This window comes from Rattus norvegicus, chromosome 18 (assembly GCF_036323735.1).
Source record: "Rattus norvegicus strain BN/NHsdMcwi chromosome 18, GRCr8, whole genome shotgun sequence".
In the NCBI taxonomy this organism is placed as follows: Eukaryota; Metazoa; Chordata; class Mammalia; order Rodentia; family Muridae; genus Rattus; species Rattus norvegicus.
The window spans coordinates 56,801,099-56,820,195 of NC_086036.1; the positions used below are offsets into that span (position 1 = coordinate 56,801,099).

At 50.0% G+C, this 19,097-nt stretch overlaps 1 protein-coding gene across 3 annotated transcripts in view; it reads left to right on the forward strand.

Annotated features, from left to right (window-relative positions):
* Pdgfrb (platelet derived growth factor receptor beta) overlaps positions 1–8,130 on the forward strand; it is a 38,881-nt gene extending 30,751 nt beyond the window's left edge. For all 3 annotated transcript variants that reach the window (NM_031525.2, XM_039096573.2, XM_063277094.1), the window contains 8 exons: positions 942–1,102; positions 1,670–1,788; positions 2,018–2,140; positions 2,782–2,893; positions 3,484–3,583; positions 4,091–4,196; positions 4,896–5,128; positions 6,266–8,130. In NM_031525.2, the coding sequence (NP_113713.1) occupies positions 942–1,102; positions 1,670–1,788; positions 2,018–2,140; positions 2,782–2,893; positions 3,484–3,583; positions 4,091–4,196; positions 4,896–5,128; positions 6,266–6,425 (1,114 nt within the window). In that variant the 3' untranslated portion in view covers positions 6,426–8,130. The remainder of the gene's footprint in view (positions 1–941; positions 1,103–1,669; positions 1,789–2,017; positions 2,141–2,781; positions 2,894–3,483; positions 3,584–4,090; positions 4,197–4,895; positions 5,129–6,265) is intronic.
* The last annotated feature ends 10,967 nt before the right edge of the window (positions 8,131–19,097 follow it).

A 19,097-nucleotide genomic window follows, 5' to 3' on the forward strand; every position in this document is an offset into this window, starting at 1 on the left:
CCTGCCGTAGTTCCTCTGCCTTCTACAAGCCAACCTCTCCAGTACCCTACCAGTAATCCAACTCTTTCTGATGACTTCAAAAGGGATACTTGTTTTTTTGTTTTGTTGTTTGTTGATTTAAAAGGCAAAGACAGGAGTAACTTTGGAAGGGTACACACAGAGAATGCGGGGACGCGCTCCTGACCTCTCTGACACTGCTCCATTCCCTTGCACAATGTGTTAGTTCCATTCCTCCCTGGGGGTTAAGGCTGGGGGGGGGATGTCCAGGTGAGACCTTGCTACCACTCTAGATTATGTACCTCCTGGCCCCTTAGGTATAGGTAGGAGAGAGAGAGAGAGAGAGAGAGACAGAGACAGAGACAGAGACAGAGACAGAGACAGAGAGACAGAGAGAGAGAGACAGAGACAGAGAGACAGAGAGAGACAGAGAGACAGACAGAGAGGCAGAGACAGAGACATAGAGAGAGAGACAGAGAGACAGAGAGACAGAGAGAGAGGCAGAGAGAGAGACAGAGAGAGAGGCAGAGAGAGACAAAGACAGAGAGGCAGAGAGACAGAGACAGAGAGACAGACAGAGAGGCAGAGAGAGACAGAGACAGAGAGACAGACAGAGACAGAGACAGAGAGAAACAGAGGGGGGAGGGGTGCTTTGGTCTGGCTAGGTGTGTGGTCGTCTCTCTTAACACCCATTTAACACACTGGACCTGGCTGCTGAGTGTGAACTCTGAGCTCACAGACTGGGTCCTTTGTCATTCTGGGAGCCCCAGGGCACATCTCAGGGCCACACAGGTTAGTTAAAGGGGTTTGAGTCCCAGTCATTCACACTGTACGGTGAGACTGAGGAAATCCACAGATGACAAGGCCCCCATGGGCTCAGGTTGAGCAGGGGACTGGAGCAGAAAAAACCAGGGCTCTTCATTATTCCATTCTTCTGCCTGCAGCCACTTGAACCTGACTGGGGAGAGCGACGGTGGTTACATGGACATGAGCAAGGATGAATCTGTAGATTACGTGCCCATGTTGGACATGAAAGGACACATCAAATACGCGGACATCGAGTCCTCCAGCTACATGGCCCCTTACGATAACTATGTCCCATCTGGTAAGTGGAGAAAGTGTTGCCACACCCGTCACCTGTGTGCAGGTTCATCCCGCAGGCTCATTGATGCCTTTCTATCAGCGTCCTTAATGACTGTAGTCTTGTAGCAACCCTGGGAGGAAGCTAGTTCATTTCATTGGTGTGGAAACTGAGGCTGCCTGCCTGACCAGTGCTGCTGTACAGCGGAACCCTGGCCCGAGTCCTGCTGCTGGTTTCAGAAGCATGCACACAGCCAGCAAAAGGGGAAAGATTGGTGAAGGTGGCCTCCTAGGACCTGGAGGAAGACAGATCTGCTCTGAGTTGGCCCATGTTGGTGAATGTCCTGAGAAACAAACAGGCGAGCTTTAGCTAGAGGCTCCAGGGCTTAGGCCAGAGGTTTCTCTTGATAATGCATACAATGAAAGCAGAAAGAGATTTGTGTTAGACACTTAAGAACTCATCCTCCTAAGGGAACTCTTCGAGAATCGGCAGCCACAGTATTGCCTGTTCAGCCATCCACAAGCCTAAAGACAGGGCTCTTCTTGGTCTATGGTATACATAAAGTAACCCTCAACCTTCTGTGCTCTCTAGCCCCTGAAAGGACCTATCGTGCTACCTTAATCAACGACTCACCAGTGCTCAGCTACACGGACCTCGTGGGCTTCAGTTACCAAGTGGCCAATGGCATGGAATTCTTGGCCTCTAAGAACGTATGTGTGGTCCTGATGGGGCAAGGCAGGATTGTGGGAAGAGGGGTCAGCTAGCCAACCGGAGCCTTCCACACGCATGGCCCCATGAGACAGCTCCCGACCCTCTGATAGGCAAGGGTATTGAGAAACCACACACCTGGGAAGGCACACGTTTCCCCTAAAGCTCTGGCCCAGAGGGTCTTCTCCCACAATTGCCCCTTGGCTTCAGCTCCCCTCTTCCCTGATCCAGTGTGTTCACCGAGACCTGGCGGCCAGGAATGTGCTCATCTGTGAGGGCAAGTTGGTCAAGATCTGTGACTTTGGCCTGGCTCGAGACATCATGCGGGACTCAAACTACATCTCCAAAGGCAGTGTGAGTGTCTTCACCATCCGTGGGGTTGTCCCAAGGGTACTCCATCCCTGGGTACAAGTCCCCTCCAATCCATGTGGCCACACTTCAGTATGGGGCCCCTGCCGGCTTATCCTACCAGCAGAGATGCCAATGCTCCTCAAGGGTAGGACAAGAAGCCTCCTAGCTTTGTTGTGCACAGTGGGAAAAGACAGGGAGAGGATCACGTGTCACTGTAGGGGCTGAATTGGGACCAGCTGCAGTGGAACTGGGGTGAATGGGAAGAGGTATAAACAGCCCTGTTCTAGATGTAAGGTGAGCAGAGGAGTAGCCCAAATGATAAGGTAAGACAGGTCTTGAAGCCCAGAGGTAGAATGACTGCAGACCCCAGAGACCAAAGAGAGCTCCTGGGCACGTCCCTGGCTACCCATTTCTAGGCACAGCCCACCCTGGGGCTTCCCCCAGGGTCACAGGCTACCATGTGTCTAGCTAGTGAGTTGGGAAGCAGCCTCCCTATGCTCTGGCCAGGAGTGTGCTTAGAACTTCGGAGTGGAGTGAGAGAGGATGCGGTAGCTGCCGGGCCTCCTCCTTCCCAGGTGTGGTACAGCTGAGAGACTGGCCACTGAGATTCTCTCTGTACTCAGCGCCCGTCTTAACCTCTGCAGACTTTCCTGCCTCTGAAGTGGATGGCCCCAGAGAGCATCTTCAACAGCCTCTACACCACCTTGAGTGATGTGTGGTCCTTTGGAATCCTACTCTGGGAAATCTTCACACTGGGTGAGCCATTTCTTCACCCAGCCCCAAGTTATACACCAGAGCATTTACTCTCCCACCTCGACCTCCCTCCTGATTGCTTCCCAGGCTGGACGGAGGGGACTGTGGGACAGACGTTGGACATGAGCTGGGATTCAGGGGCAAGTCCAGACAGAATCACTCTTTACATTCTTTGGCAAGTCCTCTGCCAGCTCTGGGTCTTTACTTTCCCATCCAAGCATCAAAGAGATTAGACATTAAAAAAAAAAATACTTGGAGCCAGCTGTAATGGTGTATACCTGTAATCCCAGAACTTGGGAAGCAGGAAAATGGTAAGTTTGAGGCCAGCCTGAGCTACATAGACTCCATCTTTGAAAAACAAAGCGAGTAAACACACACACACACACACACACACACACACACACACACACACACACACACACCCTGCTTAGATATCTATTGCTTCCCTGTTTCCATCTCTGTGTGGAGTCTATCTTCTAATGCCAAGGGCGTTGTGTTCTCAAATATGCCAAGACAGCATAGCATGCCTGAGAGGACACGCTGCCACTCCCCACACTCCGAGACAGTATGTCCCTGTGTCTGTTCCATGACAGGTGGCACCCCTTACCCAGAGCTGCCCATGAACGACCAGTTCTACAATGCCATCAAGAGGGGCTACCGCATGGCCCAACCTGCTCATGCCTCCGACGAGATGTGAGTAGAACCTTGTGCACTCGGGAGGAACTTGGGGGTTCCAGGGAATCGCAACTCTTGTTCAAAGGCTAGACGAATCCTGCTAGAACTGGATCAAGGTGTTCAAAATGGTGCCATCAGGAAGTTCTTTCCCAGTCTAGGTCTCCACTTTCTCTATGCTGGCTTCAAATTCAAGCCTGCCCTGCACATGTGGCTGCCGTTAGCAACACCCTGACATCTTACTGCTTGCATTGCTCCAGTAAAAGACCAGCGCTGGCCTTTTAAGGGCTCAGCTTGGTCCCATACCATCAGAACCAGGCCTGAGTTGGGAGGATGAAAATCCCTATTGGTCAAATTCAGGTTACAGTGATTTCCACAATGTCTTAGACTGTGCAGAGTCATGGATGGGGGAAGCTGGGATCAATAAGCCACCAGGCTGCCCCTCCTCAGCCTCTCTCTCTCTCTCTCTCTTTCTCTCTCTCTCTCTCTCTCTCTCTCTCTCTCTCTCTCTCTCTCTGCTTCCATCAGCTATGAGATCATGCAGAAATGCTGGGAAGAAAAGTTTGAGACTCGGCCCCCCTTCTCTCAGCTGGTGCTGCTCCTGGAGAGGCTTCTGGGTGAAGGCTATAAAAAGGTATGTGGGGATAAGGCAGGGTAGAAGACAGTTGCTGGCCAAATCCTGTGCACTTGGCTGGGATTTGGGAAGAAATGTCCTTCACCCGCTCTGAGCCTCAGTTTCTCTGCTGGTCCTAGAAACTGTGAACTTATTTATTTTAAAAGAACCAAGATGAGGAAGCTGATTAATGTGACCCAGAGAGGTGCCGTAGGTAATCCTGTCTGTCAAACCTGTGTACCCTGAAGACATTGGTCCTTCTTCAGAAGTGTGAGCAACCCCAGGCTCTCTGGAACCCTCACTGCAACTACTTAAACCTTGTCCCAGGTTCATGCAAGACTGACAGAACCAGTCTGTCCTGAGCTCAGCTTGTCTTCCCATCTGGGGTGGTCCTAGGGAGATGGAGACAAAGTGGAGTCACCACTGTTTCATTGCAAGGGACACTGACCTCCAGCCCTAACAGGGAAACCACAGTGGCATGAGAGCCCATATCTATTTACTCTGAAGTGGGGTGGAAGTTAGGGTCATGGCTACCATGCCCAGCTCCCTGCCCTTCCCTAGGGGACTCTGAACTTGTCTCGGGATGCCAGGTAGGAGGGCAGCTCACCATTGCAGCTTTGTGCAGGACCTCGTTCTCTGAGCACTAGCTGGGGTGGAGGGTCTCTAAGACATTGCCCATCTCTCACCCATCTTTTCTTCATTCCCTGTCCTACGGTGCAGAAGTACCAGCAGGTGGATGAGGAGTTTCTGAGGAGTGACCATCCAGCCATCCTGAGGTCCCAAGCCCGCTTGCCGGGTCTCCACAGCCTCCGATCCCCTCTGGATACCAGCTCTGTCCTCTACACTGCTGTGCAGCCTAATGAGACTGACAATGACTACATCATCCCCTTGCCTGACCCCAAGCCTGATGCTGCTGATGAGGGCCTCCTAGAGGGTTCCCCCAGCCTTGCCAGGTAGCCACCCTGACCCTTTGGCGTGGACACTCATGTGTATAGTGCGTGTGCTCATGTATGTGTACACAGACTTGCCACAGAAGGACTGTCAGCTAGCTAGAGTAAGGCCTAACTCTTGCCAGTGGTCAGTAAGACTGAAGTTTATTCTGCACGTAGAGCTGCAGGCAAGAAAGGCAGATTGGAAAGAAAGGCGTTGTTGAGACTCCATTTGCAAGATTGTTTTTCCTTTTAAGGGTATCACCACCACAGGACCCTCTCTAGGTCCTGTGCTTGTCCCGAGGACAAAGAGGAAACATTTAGCATTTCCCAGCTGTTACTTTGGGTTATGGCTGCCCTTGACACCGTGCCCGGGAAGCCTGTTTATAGAAGATGGAGGAGTTGCAAATTCAGCTTAGAACTCAGACGGAGGAAGAGACCCATGGTCTGCCTTGGGTTGCGTCCATTGAAGGGTGGACTCTAGGGGAGCCATATTGCTTTCCTGGACTGATGTTCAGCCAGAGAGGGGACTCCCAAGATCAAGACAGATGAGTGGTAGGAGACACAGGCTGGCTTCTGTTTCTAGCCTGTCACTATAAAACTTCGACAGGCCTTGCCTCTGCGGGCCTCAGTTTCTCAGTAGGAACTAATAGTGCATGCAGGCCTTTGCAGGCCCTGAAGGCTGCATTTCTCTGTTAATGAGGCAGGCCTTGTCAGGTGGTCATAGGGTAGGTGTGAGGTTGGGGGGTGGGTAGGGGTGGTGTTAGGCTGTTCAGGGTCAACTCTGAGGTCACTTTGTTTTGTGACCTCGGACCAGATGTTCTGCCTTCACAAACCTCAATTTCCTTTTCTGGAAGGAGGAAACAGTGAAAAGTCCTGGGGTGGGGGACTACTATCATTTCCCTGAGCGCAAAGATGAGTACCTGACAAGTGGGGATAAGAAAGAAGCCTGAGAGCCTGATAGCCCTGCTCTCAAGTTCTAGCTCCCATCCTCAGCTGAGGTATGTCATGGAGCAATGACATAACCTCTCTGAGCTGCGCTCCCCTTGTAGTACATGCCTGTCAGGATGTAAAGCCAACGCACAGAAAGCTCTTAGACAAAGCTGATATATCTTCCTGGGGTTTCCCCCGGTTCCTTTCTGACTTATTCCCTTCCTCTAGCTCCACCTTGAATGAAGTCAACACTTCTTCCACCATCTCCTGCGACAGCCCCCTGGAGCTCCAAGAAGAGCCGCAAGCAGAGCCTGAGGCACAGCTGGAGCAGCCACAGGATTCAGGCTGCCCAGGACCTCTGGCTGAGGCAGAGGACAGCTTCCTGTAGGGACTGACTCCCATCCATCCTGCCAGAAACTCCCATCTGCCTCCTAGCACCGAACCCTCTTGGCCTGGCCTGGCCTGGCCTGGCCTGGCCTCCCAGCAGCAACACTGCCACAAGCTGTCCCCTTGAGGAAAGCCCTTGGTTTGCCCCACCCAAGGTCCAGGGACCAGCTTCACTTAGGAGGCAGGAGAACTATGGGGACTAAGCCTCTGCTTCTGAAAGGTCATAGGATTCTGAACCAGGGCTCCTCCAGAGGACTCAGTTTCCCCAAATATAAGAGGAAGAGTTGCACTTGGCTACAGGACAGGTACGGAGCCCGGACTCCTGTAGAAATCCTTGGGTATACGGTGATGTGTTCACATCCTCCTGTGTAGCAACTGCCCCTCAGCTGGATCATTCTACTTTGATCTTCCCAAGAACCGGGCAAAGACCCAGTGCCCGGCTCCCGGCCAAACCGACAAAACTGAAGCCAGCCTTGGACAAGGTCATTTCATTCAGAACCCACCTCCCATGGTCTTAGCTTTCCCAGGCCCGAGCTGGACTGGGGCCAGCCATGCTTAATGAATGCTGTTAGTGTGAAGGTGAGCTGTGCACAGAATGCTCTGGCCTGCAGCCCCACCCACGGCACTCAGGGTACACCTGGCCACAGGAAGCACCCACTCCTTTTAGCCCCACGAGTCCTAGAACTGGTCCCTTGTCACTCTCAGTTTGACCTGCCCACCAGAGTCTGCAGGGCCATGGTCCACTCTTGTGATATGCTAAGGATCTGCCTGACATGCTCACCAGTAGGAGCCCTGGCTCTGCACTGAACCTGCTATGAGACCTTGGGGGCCTTCCTTGTTCTCTCTGGGTAACGGTTTTCTTTCCCCTTTGAAAAATGAGCAAGTTGGACACACAGACTCTGAGTACCCTGTCACTAGTACAATTCTAGTGTGTTCTGGGAGTTTGCTCTTGTCTGGAGAAAGCAGGGTCAAGTCCTTAAACTAACCTTTCTGGGGTTGGCTGAGCTCTCAAAAGATCCCAGATACACCCCACGATGGGGATTCAGGAACCGAACCTTTTCTTCAAGTCTCCAAGTGCAACTGCCCAGACCTTGACTCGGAGTGACAGTTAGTGTCCTAGGAAAGTCCCCTACAGCTGTCCTGAGGACAAAGGTCAGAAAAAGACCATGAGACCCTTTTCATTCCATGATAAACTTTGAAGCCAGCAAGAGTGACAGAGAAGGCAAGCCAGATTACCTCAGGCCACTGTCACCAGCAGTGTGGATTGACATGATGGACAGTGAGGACAGATGTCCAGTGCAGGACAAGAGACTTGAGATGGGCATGAGAGGACGACGCTGAGGGAGCCATCTCAACTGCCAGCTGCCCCAGTCCTCAGGCAGCACCGCACAGAAATGTTTTTAACCCTGAACCAATGGACACTGCAAGTGTCTGGGGAGTAAGGAGTGGGGGAAGTCAGCCCTCCTGGGAGGCCCTTCCTGCTGGCTGGCTGGCAGCTCCCTGCCTGGAGCAGCAGAGGCTGGGGAATACTGCTCACAACGGTACCAAAGATGTATTCACCTAGGTTTACAAGTACTTGTAGGACTCTCGATAACCCACATTTAGACACCGGAAGTGCTATTTTGTATGCTGTTAAGTTTTCCTATCTGTACTTTTTTTTTTTTAAGGGGAAGATTTTAATATTAAACTTGGTGCTTCTCACTGAATAGCCAATCTCTCAGGGTTGGGTCTATGCATATAGGGTTGGGTGACAATTTGTCTCAGACAGATCTGAGCTCTGTCTCTCACTTCAGAGACTCTGACTCTGACTTGTCTTCTCTTGAAAGTGGGTTTCATTTCCTCTCATCCTGGGGAGGGTATGGGTGATCCCCTAGGCCTTGTGCTTGGGTTTCCACATGTGATGTGAGGCTTTTCAGTCCTTAGCATCTAGGAGAGGAGGATGGTCCAAGCCCCCCACCCCCACCTTGCACGCCTCACCATGTGCTCTGGCTTTGGCCGCTAAGCTGATTCTCTCTCCCTGCCCCATTTCTTTCTGCTCACAGCCAGACTTGAGCCAGGGTGGTTTATAGAGAGATGCTTACCAGAGCTTGAATCTCAGGTCCTCGAGAGTCGTCACTGGGACCCAGGTAGGAGCAAGGCAGAGAGAACACCCAGGAGGGTCACAGAACAAGAGAAAGTACGGAAGGCAAGAGGGTGGAGGGGAGAGGAGGAGCAGAGGACTGGGCTGGAGTGGAGCACCAGGGACCACGCTATGTCTGGCGGCAGAGGGTGCAGGTCCAGGTGGCTTCAGCAGCCCAGAGATTGTGAAGCTGCCATGAGGTAAGCACCCCGACTTCTGCAGGGTGCTGGCTATAGGTTCCTCTGATGAGCCCAGGCCTACTGCACACAGGCTCAACCAGAGGCCTGTCACCTCCTCACTGCATGTCTTTGGACATATCTTTGCCTTATCTGAGCTGAGGAGAGGGCTTCTCTGATGTGTGTGAAAGACATCTCAGTTTGGAGCGTCAGGTTGTGACTCCCAGTGTGAGTAACAGTGCAGTTATGAGATAGCCCTGACTCACAGGCAGGCTGCTGACTGGGAGGCAGCCGAGACATACCAGGGAAAACCACCTGATTAGAGGACCTCTTGGGAGTCCTGACTTTAGGGGGCACCTCAAGCCTGTGACATCCTCGTCTCCTGACTGTTGAAGGCACAGAATGAGGCAATATCCTACTGTGCCCGGCAAAGAACAAAACCCAGATTCCAGATAGGACTCCTGCATTCGAGATTACCTTTTTGGTTTTATGAGACAGGGTTTTCTGGTGTGGCTCTGGTTGTCATGGAAAAGATCTGTAGACCAAGCTGGCCTCGAACTCACAGAAGTCTTCCCACCTCTTCTTCCCCAGTGCTGGGATTAAAGGTGTGCACCACCACACCTGGCTAAAAGATAATGCTTTTAAAGGTTATTTTTATTTTATGTATATGTGTGTACAGCTATATACCAGCAGACCCTCTTGTAACCCTCTTTTGAGTTGTTCTGTGGATGCTGGGAATCGAGACTGAGTGTTCTGAAAGAGCAGAAATCCACCCCCCCACACACACCCCCACCCCTGACGCCTCTCTCCCTCCCTCCCCCTCCCTCCATCACTCCCTCCTTCCCTTCCTCCTTCCCTCCGTCCCTCTGTCCCTCTGAGATTTGTTTACTGACCCATCCTTGCAAGGCTCCCAGGATAGACCTAACTAAGATGGCAAAGGAATGAAGAAAAGACAGACATACAGACACACAGACACACAGACACACAGAAATCACTGGGATCAAGTAGTCAAGGCTGATTTCAGTAGGCACAGCTTCCATAGGGAATTGTCTTCAGGTGGTAAACATCCAGGGAAGAATGGTGGACTACTTCTGCACACACTGTCGATATCCACACAGGCACTGGAGGAAGGCTTTGCCATGCTGGTGGGTCTGAGGCTACTGGGTCTTTAGCATGGCTGTGCCCAGGTCAACAACACACATTTGCTCAGGGCTTCCTCTGCTCCCCACTATTTACCTTTCACTTTATTGTATCGGTGTTTTGCTTGCATGTGAGACCAGTGCCCGCAGAGGCCAGAAGAGGGTGTTGGATGCTCTGGAACTGAAGTTACAAATGGTTGTGAGTCACCAAGCTTCAAATTGAACTCAGGTATTCGGATGGAGCAGCCGGTGCTCTTAACCATTCGCTCCAGCCCCGTAGATCAAAGCTTTTAAATTTAAGGTAGCTTTGCTTTAGATAGTCGCGTACACCCAGAGATCACGACAAGTGTTTTTATCCCCGGCTCGGTTTGTCAGCTGTTTTTATAACCTTGTTTGTGGTATTCTTAGGAAGGGAGTATAGTTCTGCATACAGTTTCTGCATAGGGTGGTTTCTACTCGGAATGTAGAAACTCCTGACTCAGGCAACAGGAGGAGGTCAAGTGAGGGGGCTGGGGACAGACTCTGCCTTGTCTACTCTTCACCTTTCCCCATTAGGGTTGGGTAAAGGTAATGAAAAACAATAGAGACTGGCTTGACCCTCCCAGGCCTATTTGGGCTCCTGCCTCTCAACCTCTCCACATAGGGAAAATAAGTGAGCTGGAATTTTCCCCCAGACAAATGAGCCACTCAGTTCTTCCACCACTACACTCTCAACCAGGGATCCTTCTTCCTGAAAAAAGAGGGAAATACTGAAGAATGCTGTTGCCGTGGGGCTCCAGCTACCCCATGAAGGGTTCCCAACCCCGATCAACACCCGTTCTCTGCATTAGGGCCCTGTCCCCATGAGGCCTCTTCCATCTACGTGTATTGTTTAGGTTTGCATCGGTTAGTTCCTTTAGAAAAAGTGTTTTAAGTTTATGATTGTTACAGAATTTAACACCACAATCGAATCCTCATATGTGTCTTCCTGACTTAAATTCTGCTAACATTTTAAACACCTACTCTCTCCACTGAGCTACTCCATAGGTAGAAACTTATCTCAGTGGAAAGGAAAAAGTTTCTTTTTTTCTCATTGTAAAGTTGAGTTACATTTATCTAGGATTTTCCATTCTTTGTATCTGTCCTAACATTTTTGCTTTGTATATAATTAATTATAATATTTTTTTAAGCTACCACTAGCATTTTGCACCTGTTTTTCAGTTTTTCTTTACAGTACTTTAATACTTACAGGAGAACTACAGTCATACATTCATCCATCCAGAGAGCTGCATATAATTTAAAGGACTCCTGGGCCATCACCTAGCTAGGAATTGACAGTTACATTGTTTCCAGTTTCCCAGTGACAAACTATGCTGCAACAACTCTGACTTGAAATATGCTTATGTTTACATATATGTGTGTGTCTGTTTCCATAGGAATCATTTCCAGGTGGAATTACTGAGTAAAGGGGATAGCCATTTAAAACTAGAGGAGAGGTGGGGGAGGCGCACACCTAGAATAGCAGAACTCAGGAAGTGGAGGCAGGAGGATCATCATCATAGCAAAACCTTGTCTCTGTCTGTCTGTCTGTCCCCTTCCCCAACTCCCCTCTCTCATGACTGGTGTTAGTTATGGAAGCTCACACCTGTAATCCCAGCACTCAGGAGGTGGATGCAGGAAAATAGCAAATTCTAGGCCAGCCTGGGCTTCATAGAGACTCACAGTAAACAGCAACAACAAAGCTACTGGAATCTGAAATCCATGCTCCTGACACCCTACCAGTTGTGACAGGGTTCATGTAGCCCAGGCTGGCCTCAAACTTGTAATGTAGCTGAGAATGACCTTGAACTTCTGCTCCCATGAACCATCACAACCCACTTAACATTCCCATAAACATACACAAAGTTAGAGCTGGAGGCATGGCTCTGTAGTTAAGAGGTTTTGTTGCCATTATGGAGGACCTTGGTTTGGCTCCCAGCACCTATGGGGTGGCTCACAACCACATGTAATTCCAGCTCTAGGAGATCCAATACCTCCTTTGGCACCTACAGGACACTGCAAGGCATGTGAGGCACAGATATACATTCAGGCAAAACACCTGTCCATGTAAAATGAAAACAAATAAACCTTTAAAAAATGAGTTAAAATGCACAGAACCCTAGTGTCTCTGGAAGCTTAAAAAAAAAAATCATCCAGGCTGGAGAGATGGCTCACTGGTTAAGAGCACTGAATGGTCTTCCAGAGGTTCAAATCCCAGCAACCACATGGTGGCTCACAACCATCTGTAATGAGATCTGATGCCCTCTTCCAGTGTGTCTGAGACAGATACAGTGTACTTATATATAATAAATAAATCTTTTAAAAATATCATGCAAGGTAAAAATGGGAAGAACAATACTGGATTCTGACAAGGTGCCCTGACCTTACTGGGAAAGTCTGGAACCTGTCCGGCTTACTGTAAACAAGCAGGGAGAGGGGTCCAGTGAATGGTAACAAGATCTCACTGACCAAAGCCCCAGGCCTCTTGATTAGGTGGCTGATTTCACGCTGCATCTGATGCTCTACGGGTTGGGCCTTCCTACTTCCCAGGGGTATCCCACTTTCTAGAGACTCCTCACTGGAGCCGAGGAGGGAAGCCAAGGAAAGACTGGCTCAGTTGAAAATGGAACTTCAGAGCTCTGAGTGGGTTGTCCAATGTCCTTGTCATCGCCTTCCTGGTTCAGGCCAGACCCTAGACTCCTCAAGACAGTGGGTAGAGCCTAAGGTTATGGTGTTGTCCACCTCCTGGGATGAGCTGGGGGTGGGGCTTCTCTATGAGATAGTCCCCAGCTCACCCTGAGTTGTGGAATTGTGTCTCAAAATTCAGAGTATAATTTTCTGGGCTGCTTCAGAGCTTGGTAAGGCTTCCTTGCTCATGGCAGATGAAAGTCATACAATGTGCCAGGTTCATCTCCCTGTCTTGTGTCCGACGGCGTGCAGGTCTGTGCCCTGCAGCTCCTCTGTGCTGTTTTCCTGGCAGACATGGAACAGGCAAAGCTTGAGGAAAATCCCAGGTTAGTCAGAGTCTTGTCCCCTCACAGAGGCCAGAGGGAGTGCCTGTGCCTGTGTTTCTCGGCTTCCTTGTGATCTACCTGTGACACAGTGATAGCACCTAGTAAGCTGCTATCCTTCCTCAGACACCTTCCGTGGTTCCTCACAGTCCAACACAGCCGGCATGTGGCATTTAAGGTCCGCCCTGGCCAAGAACCCAAACCCTGTTGCTGCCTCTCTCACCTCTGGCCTCCAAAGCCTGTCCTCCCTGAGAGAGGCCCACACTTGCTGACCTCTGTGCAGCACCTATCACCTGGCATTCCTAGCCGGCTGTGTCATCTTGCTTAAGCCCTCAGGCAGCAGTGGCCACCTCCCCACAAGGCTTCCAGTCACTTGGTGAAGCCAGTCTTTGTGCTCTGTGTGAACCTCTTCAGGGCTGTTTTGTTGTTTGTTTGTTTTTTAATGTTTTTAGTGCCTCTGACCCCTGCTGTCCTCTGCACTGCCATTCCTTTTGCTAGAACATTCACTGCTCCTTCTCACCCCCAACTCCTGCTCAGTTTTCATTGTCTTTCTCCACTCACTCTCTGGTGCTCTCAGGACGTCCTGCAACATGCCCATGCCTCCATTCCAGCTCCATGATAGACTGGGAGGTCTAGAAGGCGGGGACCAAATGAGCCCAGTCAAGAGACTGACACCAAGAACACCACAGTGCACAGGGGTCTCAGGGCCGCCCCTCCTCCTGCATCAGTGCAGCCCTGGCACCAACCTTTCAGTCTCCAGGATCTTCATTTAGATAAGATGCCCGTCTCTAGATGAGTCTACAACTGTAGATAGCCCAGGCTTTGTCTCCCTGTTTGGCTCTGGGAACCTCCAGCCTCTGTGGCAGAGACTCATGGTCTTACTTGTCTATTTCTAGATGCCCAGTGGTACCAGTTTATTGTAGTAACTGCCCCCAACTAGCCGTTTGCCCTTCCCTCCGCCATGCTGAAGACGGTCCCTCGTCTCCCCAAGCCCCACACAAGGCTTAGCCTATGAAGTATCTGTCAAGTGAATTGGTTCTGAGAATGAGGAAACCCTGTTCTACACGGCTTGTTTACCTTGAATACCTTCACTTGTGCGTCTAGTGCTGAGTGAGTTCTCCTTGGCATGTCCAAATACAAACGCTGTACAGAAGATTGGAGGGCCACAGGTCTACCAGGGAGCTCCTGCTGGGCAGGCATGTGTCACCTTCACAGCACAAGGGCAACACGCTCATGGCTATGCTCATGCTGGATGAGAGTGTCGTGAAGCTCAAAGGCCATGAGGAAGTCGAAGACAGGCACAGGGCTAGCAGGAGAGAGAGGGGTACGAGCAGCCAAGACAGAGGCAGGAGGAAGGAGCTGAAAGTCCGGGTGCTAGGTGCAGTGATGGAGAGAGGGGAGGCCATTCAGCAGGGGTAGAGCATAAAGATGGTTAGAGTCCTTTCAGACTGGCTTGGAAGACCAGGAGAAGTTTTTCCACCACCCTCCAATAGAGCCCACATAGCTCTCACCCCCGAGGGAGTGCGCCAAGTGCCCATAGACGTGGACGGGCAGTGGCCTTAGCAATAAGGAACTCCTAAGACCTCTGGCTGTGCACACTACCACAGAGATTCCCTCACTCACTTCCAAGATAGCAGAGCTGGCTCGTCCTAGCATCTGCAGCTCGTGGAGGTGTGGTCAACCCTCCGTGTGTGACCTGCGGCTGAGACAGAACCAGATGCCAAGCCAGCACGATGTTGGTTGTCTGTTTCCTGGCCCAGAGGGTTCCAGAGCATGGGCAGGTGGGAGCAAGGCATCAGGGCATAACCTCTAGAGGTTTCAGGAGCCAAACAGAGAGATGAGGGCTGGTCTCCCTGTGTGTGTGTGTGTGAGAGAACACAACGTGGCCCTTACACTCACAGCAGGATTTCCTAATCCTTGGACACGCATGCAAACTCTGCTTCAAGTTCCTCTGCCTTAGGAAGAATGATGTCTCCCCTGTCTGTCATCTTCCTGACCACGTCGTTAGTGCATCCTCACTCCGAGGCCACCCACTGGGACTTTGTGCTAGGCCCCATGGCAGAGCCTCGGTACGATTATCTCATACAATGATCTCAGCCCACAAGGCTCATCTGTTTCATGATCCGTGTTTTGTGAATAACGAAATCAATCATGAAGTCGGAGAGGCATGGTGTCCTACCCAAACTCCTAGGGATGTCAGAGCTGAAAATTAGGCAGCCTGGCTGCAGGGTCTGTGCCAATAATCACCAGGTAGCACCAGAGGCCTGGGGTCTTCCCACAGGTGAGTGTGCTGAGTGCCCATAGAGCTGGGTAGGCACTGACCTTAGCAATAAGGGATCCCTAGAGCTCCTCCTGGATGTGGTACCATGCAGGTTCCACCACCCACTTCCAGGACAGCACAGCTGGCATCTGTTTGTGCTTGTGTGACTCTTGGACCACGTGCCTCTAGAGACCTCCAGGCCAATGAGAACCCATCATCTAATGGTTAAGTCTGAGAGCCTAGCCGGCTCCGAAATCTTTGCATGTGGGCCTTACTTGCGTCTTACTCTCACTTCCTCCCCTTCCTCCCACGCTGACTAGCCTCTACCCTAACACTATTCTCTCCCTGAAATATCCCCTCTGGAGCAAAGAATTCCATTTCTCCTGAAGGCCAGCTCAGGCTCCACTCCTCTGACAATGTACAGTTTCTCCCACCTCTGCCTGTCATAGCTGTTGCGGTAAATATTTAATCTCAGTCTGGGGTTTCTTCTCCGCCTTAGATCATTCAGTTCCCAGATAAATGACAAAAAAAAAAAAACCTTTATATTTATAATAAGCCTAAATGCACTAAAGCTGGACAGATATCTACCCTCTATGCTGTTAGAATCTACCTCTCCATCAACAACCCCGAGTTATATTTTGCTGTGTTCCCTCTGGGCTCCAGTGGCCATGCTCTTATGACTCACCTACCCCATGGTGCCTTTTTTCTCTACCTTCTCATTACTTGGTGTACGTGCGGATTCTCTCATCCCTGAGGCAACCAGAACCAGTATTTAGCATTATAATACATAGCAACAGATCAAACCTCAACACAGCCACACTTTCTGACCTCCAAAAGTATCAGGTCATAAGACATAAGCGTGGCATTGATGAGCCTGCACACTACCGGAGGTTTGAAGAGATAAGGAGACCAGATGTGCTTGGAGATCCTGTACCAGGAAGGCGGTCAAGGGGTCTGAGGACACAGCCAAGACAGCCACAGGGCCTATCTCTCCAACACTTCGGAACTGCCTCAGGTCAGTTTCTGGTGTTTCTGGGGGTCTACAGGACAGCCCCAGGACACTTGGGTGCCCCAGGAAGGCAGTGTATCCTCAGTAAGGAAGTGCAGACCAACAGCTCTCCAGCAGCAGAATCATGGAGGAGAAATGTCAGGGTCTTTTGCAGGGTGAAGGAATAGGCCAGCTCACCAAGGTAGCCGGGGTAACAACCCTTTTACCTGAGGTTTGAGAGCCAATTCTGGTCCCTCGTCTTTCCCAAAGCAGCTGTGGGACGCCAGACAAGCTACTTGCCTTCCAGTCTTCCCTTCTTTTATCTATCCAATGGAGATAACACACAGGACACTGATTGCCTGTGATCGTAGCCTGTGCGAGACAAGGGAAATGAAAGTGTCTTATAAACAACTCAGTGCAGATGAAAAGATGGGAGGTTTGAGCACAGGCAGCGTAGAAAGTTCTGTGTGCGCTACACCTCCAGAAGACCATGGAAAGAGACGTGGAAGACTGCTAGGAAAATGCTTTCGACACCTACGGTAGTAGGGTTAACAGATACAGTCCCACTTGCAAACTGTCCCCACAAATCAACAGAAGACAGGGAAATAGAGTGGGCGAAAGATAGAAGGATGGATGAGAAGAAAAGAATATTAAAAAACTCGTAAATTAATACTTGTTTCTTTTTTTTTTTTTTTTTTTTTTTTTTTTTTTTTTTTTTGGAGCTGGGGACCTAACCCAGGGCCTGCAAGCGCTCTACCACTGAGCCAAATCCCCAACCCCTAACACTTGTTTCTAAGAGATTGCTCTCTCTCTCTCTCTCTCTCTCTCTCTCTCTGTGTGTGTGTGCGTGTGTGCGTGCATGTGCATGCATATGTGTGTGTCCATGTATGGGTTTAATGAGGCTGGGGATGCAGCCAGGGACCTCACAAGTTAGAGAAATGGTCTAACACGGTTCAGCACCCCCAGCCCTGGGAAAAAAGCTACAAACCAGTAACACTTAGTGTCAGCAAGAACACAGTAATGCTGGGTTTCCCACACCGCTGTGGAAGTGTACGAGCACACTGCCTCTTTCAGAACTCAGTATTTCCACATTTCAAATATCCACACTGACCGCACATCACTTCTCTAGAAATGGATTCAACGCAAAGGATTGGATTTATACCTAATGGTTAGTGTGCTCCCCTGTAGTGTGGCTTTCAATAGAGAAAAACCAGAAGGGATAAAGGTATCCATCGGTTAGAGGACTGGGAGAGACCTCAAACATAGCAACATGAAGAAACCAGAGGAGCCTGGATGTCTGGTGGAGTGTTCCCAAATTCTAGCAAGCTATAGATTGAGGAAGGAAAATCATGTTTAACCACCCTGGCTGTCTAGCCAAAAGAAAAGGTATAAAACCTAAACCAAACCAACAGCAATCATGGCAAATCTTTGTATTTTTAAGAAATGGGTCTGGGGTATTGAGGAAATGACCACAAATCCAGAAGGTTTGGGGAAGGCAAAAGGTTCTGTGCACCGTTAGTGGTTAGGACTGGGCCTCACGCTGTTACATGTCTGGCTGATTTAAAGTGTGGCAGAGTACAATTCTGAGCACTTAGTGTAATCCGGGATCCACACCTTGATTTTGAGAGGTGCTGGCTGCTGGCTAGTGGACATTTGCTAGGCTTGCTAGACTTGACACAAGCTAAAGTCATTCTGAAAAAGGCAACTTCAATTGAGAAAATGTCTCTGCCAGATTGGTCTGGGATGCATTTTCTTGATTGATAATCAATGTGGGAGGGCCCAGCTCACTGTGTGTGCTGTCACCCTGTGCGGGTGGTCCTGGGTGCTATAAGAAAGTAGGCTGAGGGACTGGAGAGATGGTTCGACGGTTAAGAGCACTGACTGCTCTTCCAGATCCTGAGTTCAATTCCCCAGCAACCACATGGTGGCTCGCAACCATCTGTAATAGAGTCCGACACCCTCTTCTGGTGTGTTTGAAGACAATGGCAGTGTATAGTGTACTTACATTTAAAAAAAAAACCAAATAAACAAATAAATCTTTTAAAAAGAAAAGAAAGTAGGCTGAGCAAACCATGAGGAGCAAGTCAGAGAGCAGCACTCCTCCATGGCATTTGCACCTCCAGGTTCCTGCCTTGAGTTCCTTCCCTGGCTGGAAAGATAAGCAAAATAAACCCCTTTCTCCCCAAGTTGCCTTTGGTCATGGTGTTATATCACAGAGAATAAGGTAGACCTCTCATGGATGTCAACCAAACATCCAAACAGCAAGTTGCACTAAGAGTAGGCACCTCCCCTTTTATTAAGGCTGGAGGAGGCAACCCAGTATGAGGAAAAGGGTCCTAAAAGCCTGCAAACGAGTCAGAGACAGCCCCTGTTCCTACTATGAGGAGTTCCACAAGAAGACCAAGCTACACAACTGTGAACATATATTCAGAGGGCCTAAGCCAGTCTCACCCAGGATCTCTGGTTGTCAGTTCAGTTTCTGTGAGTCCCTGTGAGCCCAGGTTGTTTTTTTTCTGTGATGTCCTTGACCCCTGTGGCTCCTACAATCCTTCCTCCCCCTTCCACTGGATCCCCCAAGATCTACTTAATGTTTGACTATGAGTCTCTATATCTGTTTCCATCAATTGCTCAGTGAAGGCTCTCTGATGGCAACTGGGCTAGGCATTAATCCATGAGTATAGTAGAATATTATTAAGAATTTTTTCATTGATTTTATTATTATTTTATTGTTTTGCTGGCCAGGTCTTTTTCTTTCCTAGGTCCCTGAGCCATCAAGCCTTTGCTTCTTGGCAGTGTCAGGGTTTGACTCCTGCTCGCTTGGGGCATGGGTCTCAAGTTGGCCCAGTCATTAGTTGACCACTCCACAATTTCACAAGCAGATCTCTTAAAGGCTACTCCCTGTTTCTCTATCTACTGGTTGAGGTCAGTAAGGGGCCAAAATCATAGTCAAGACATGGAGAAA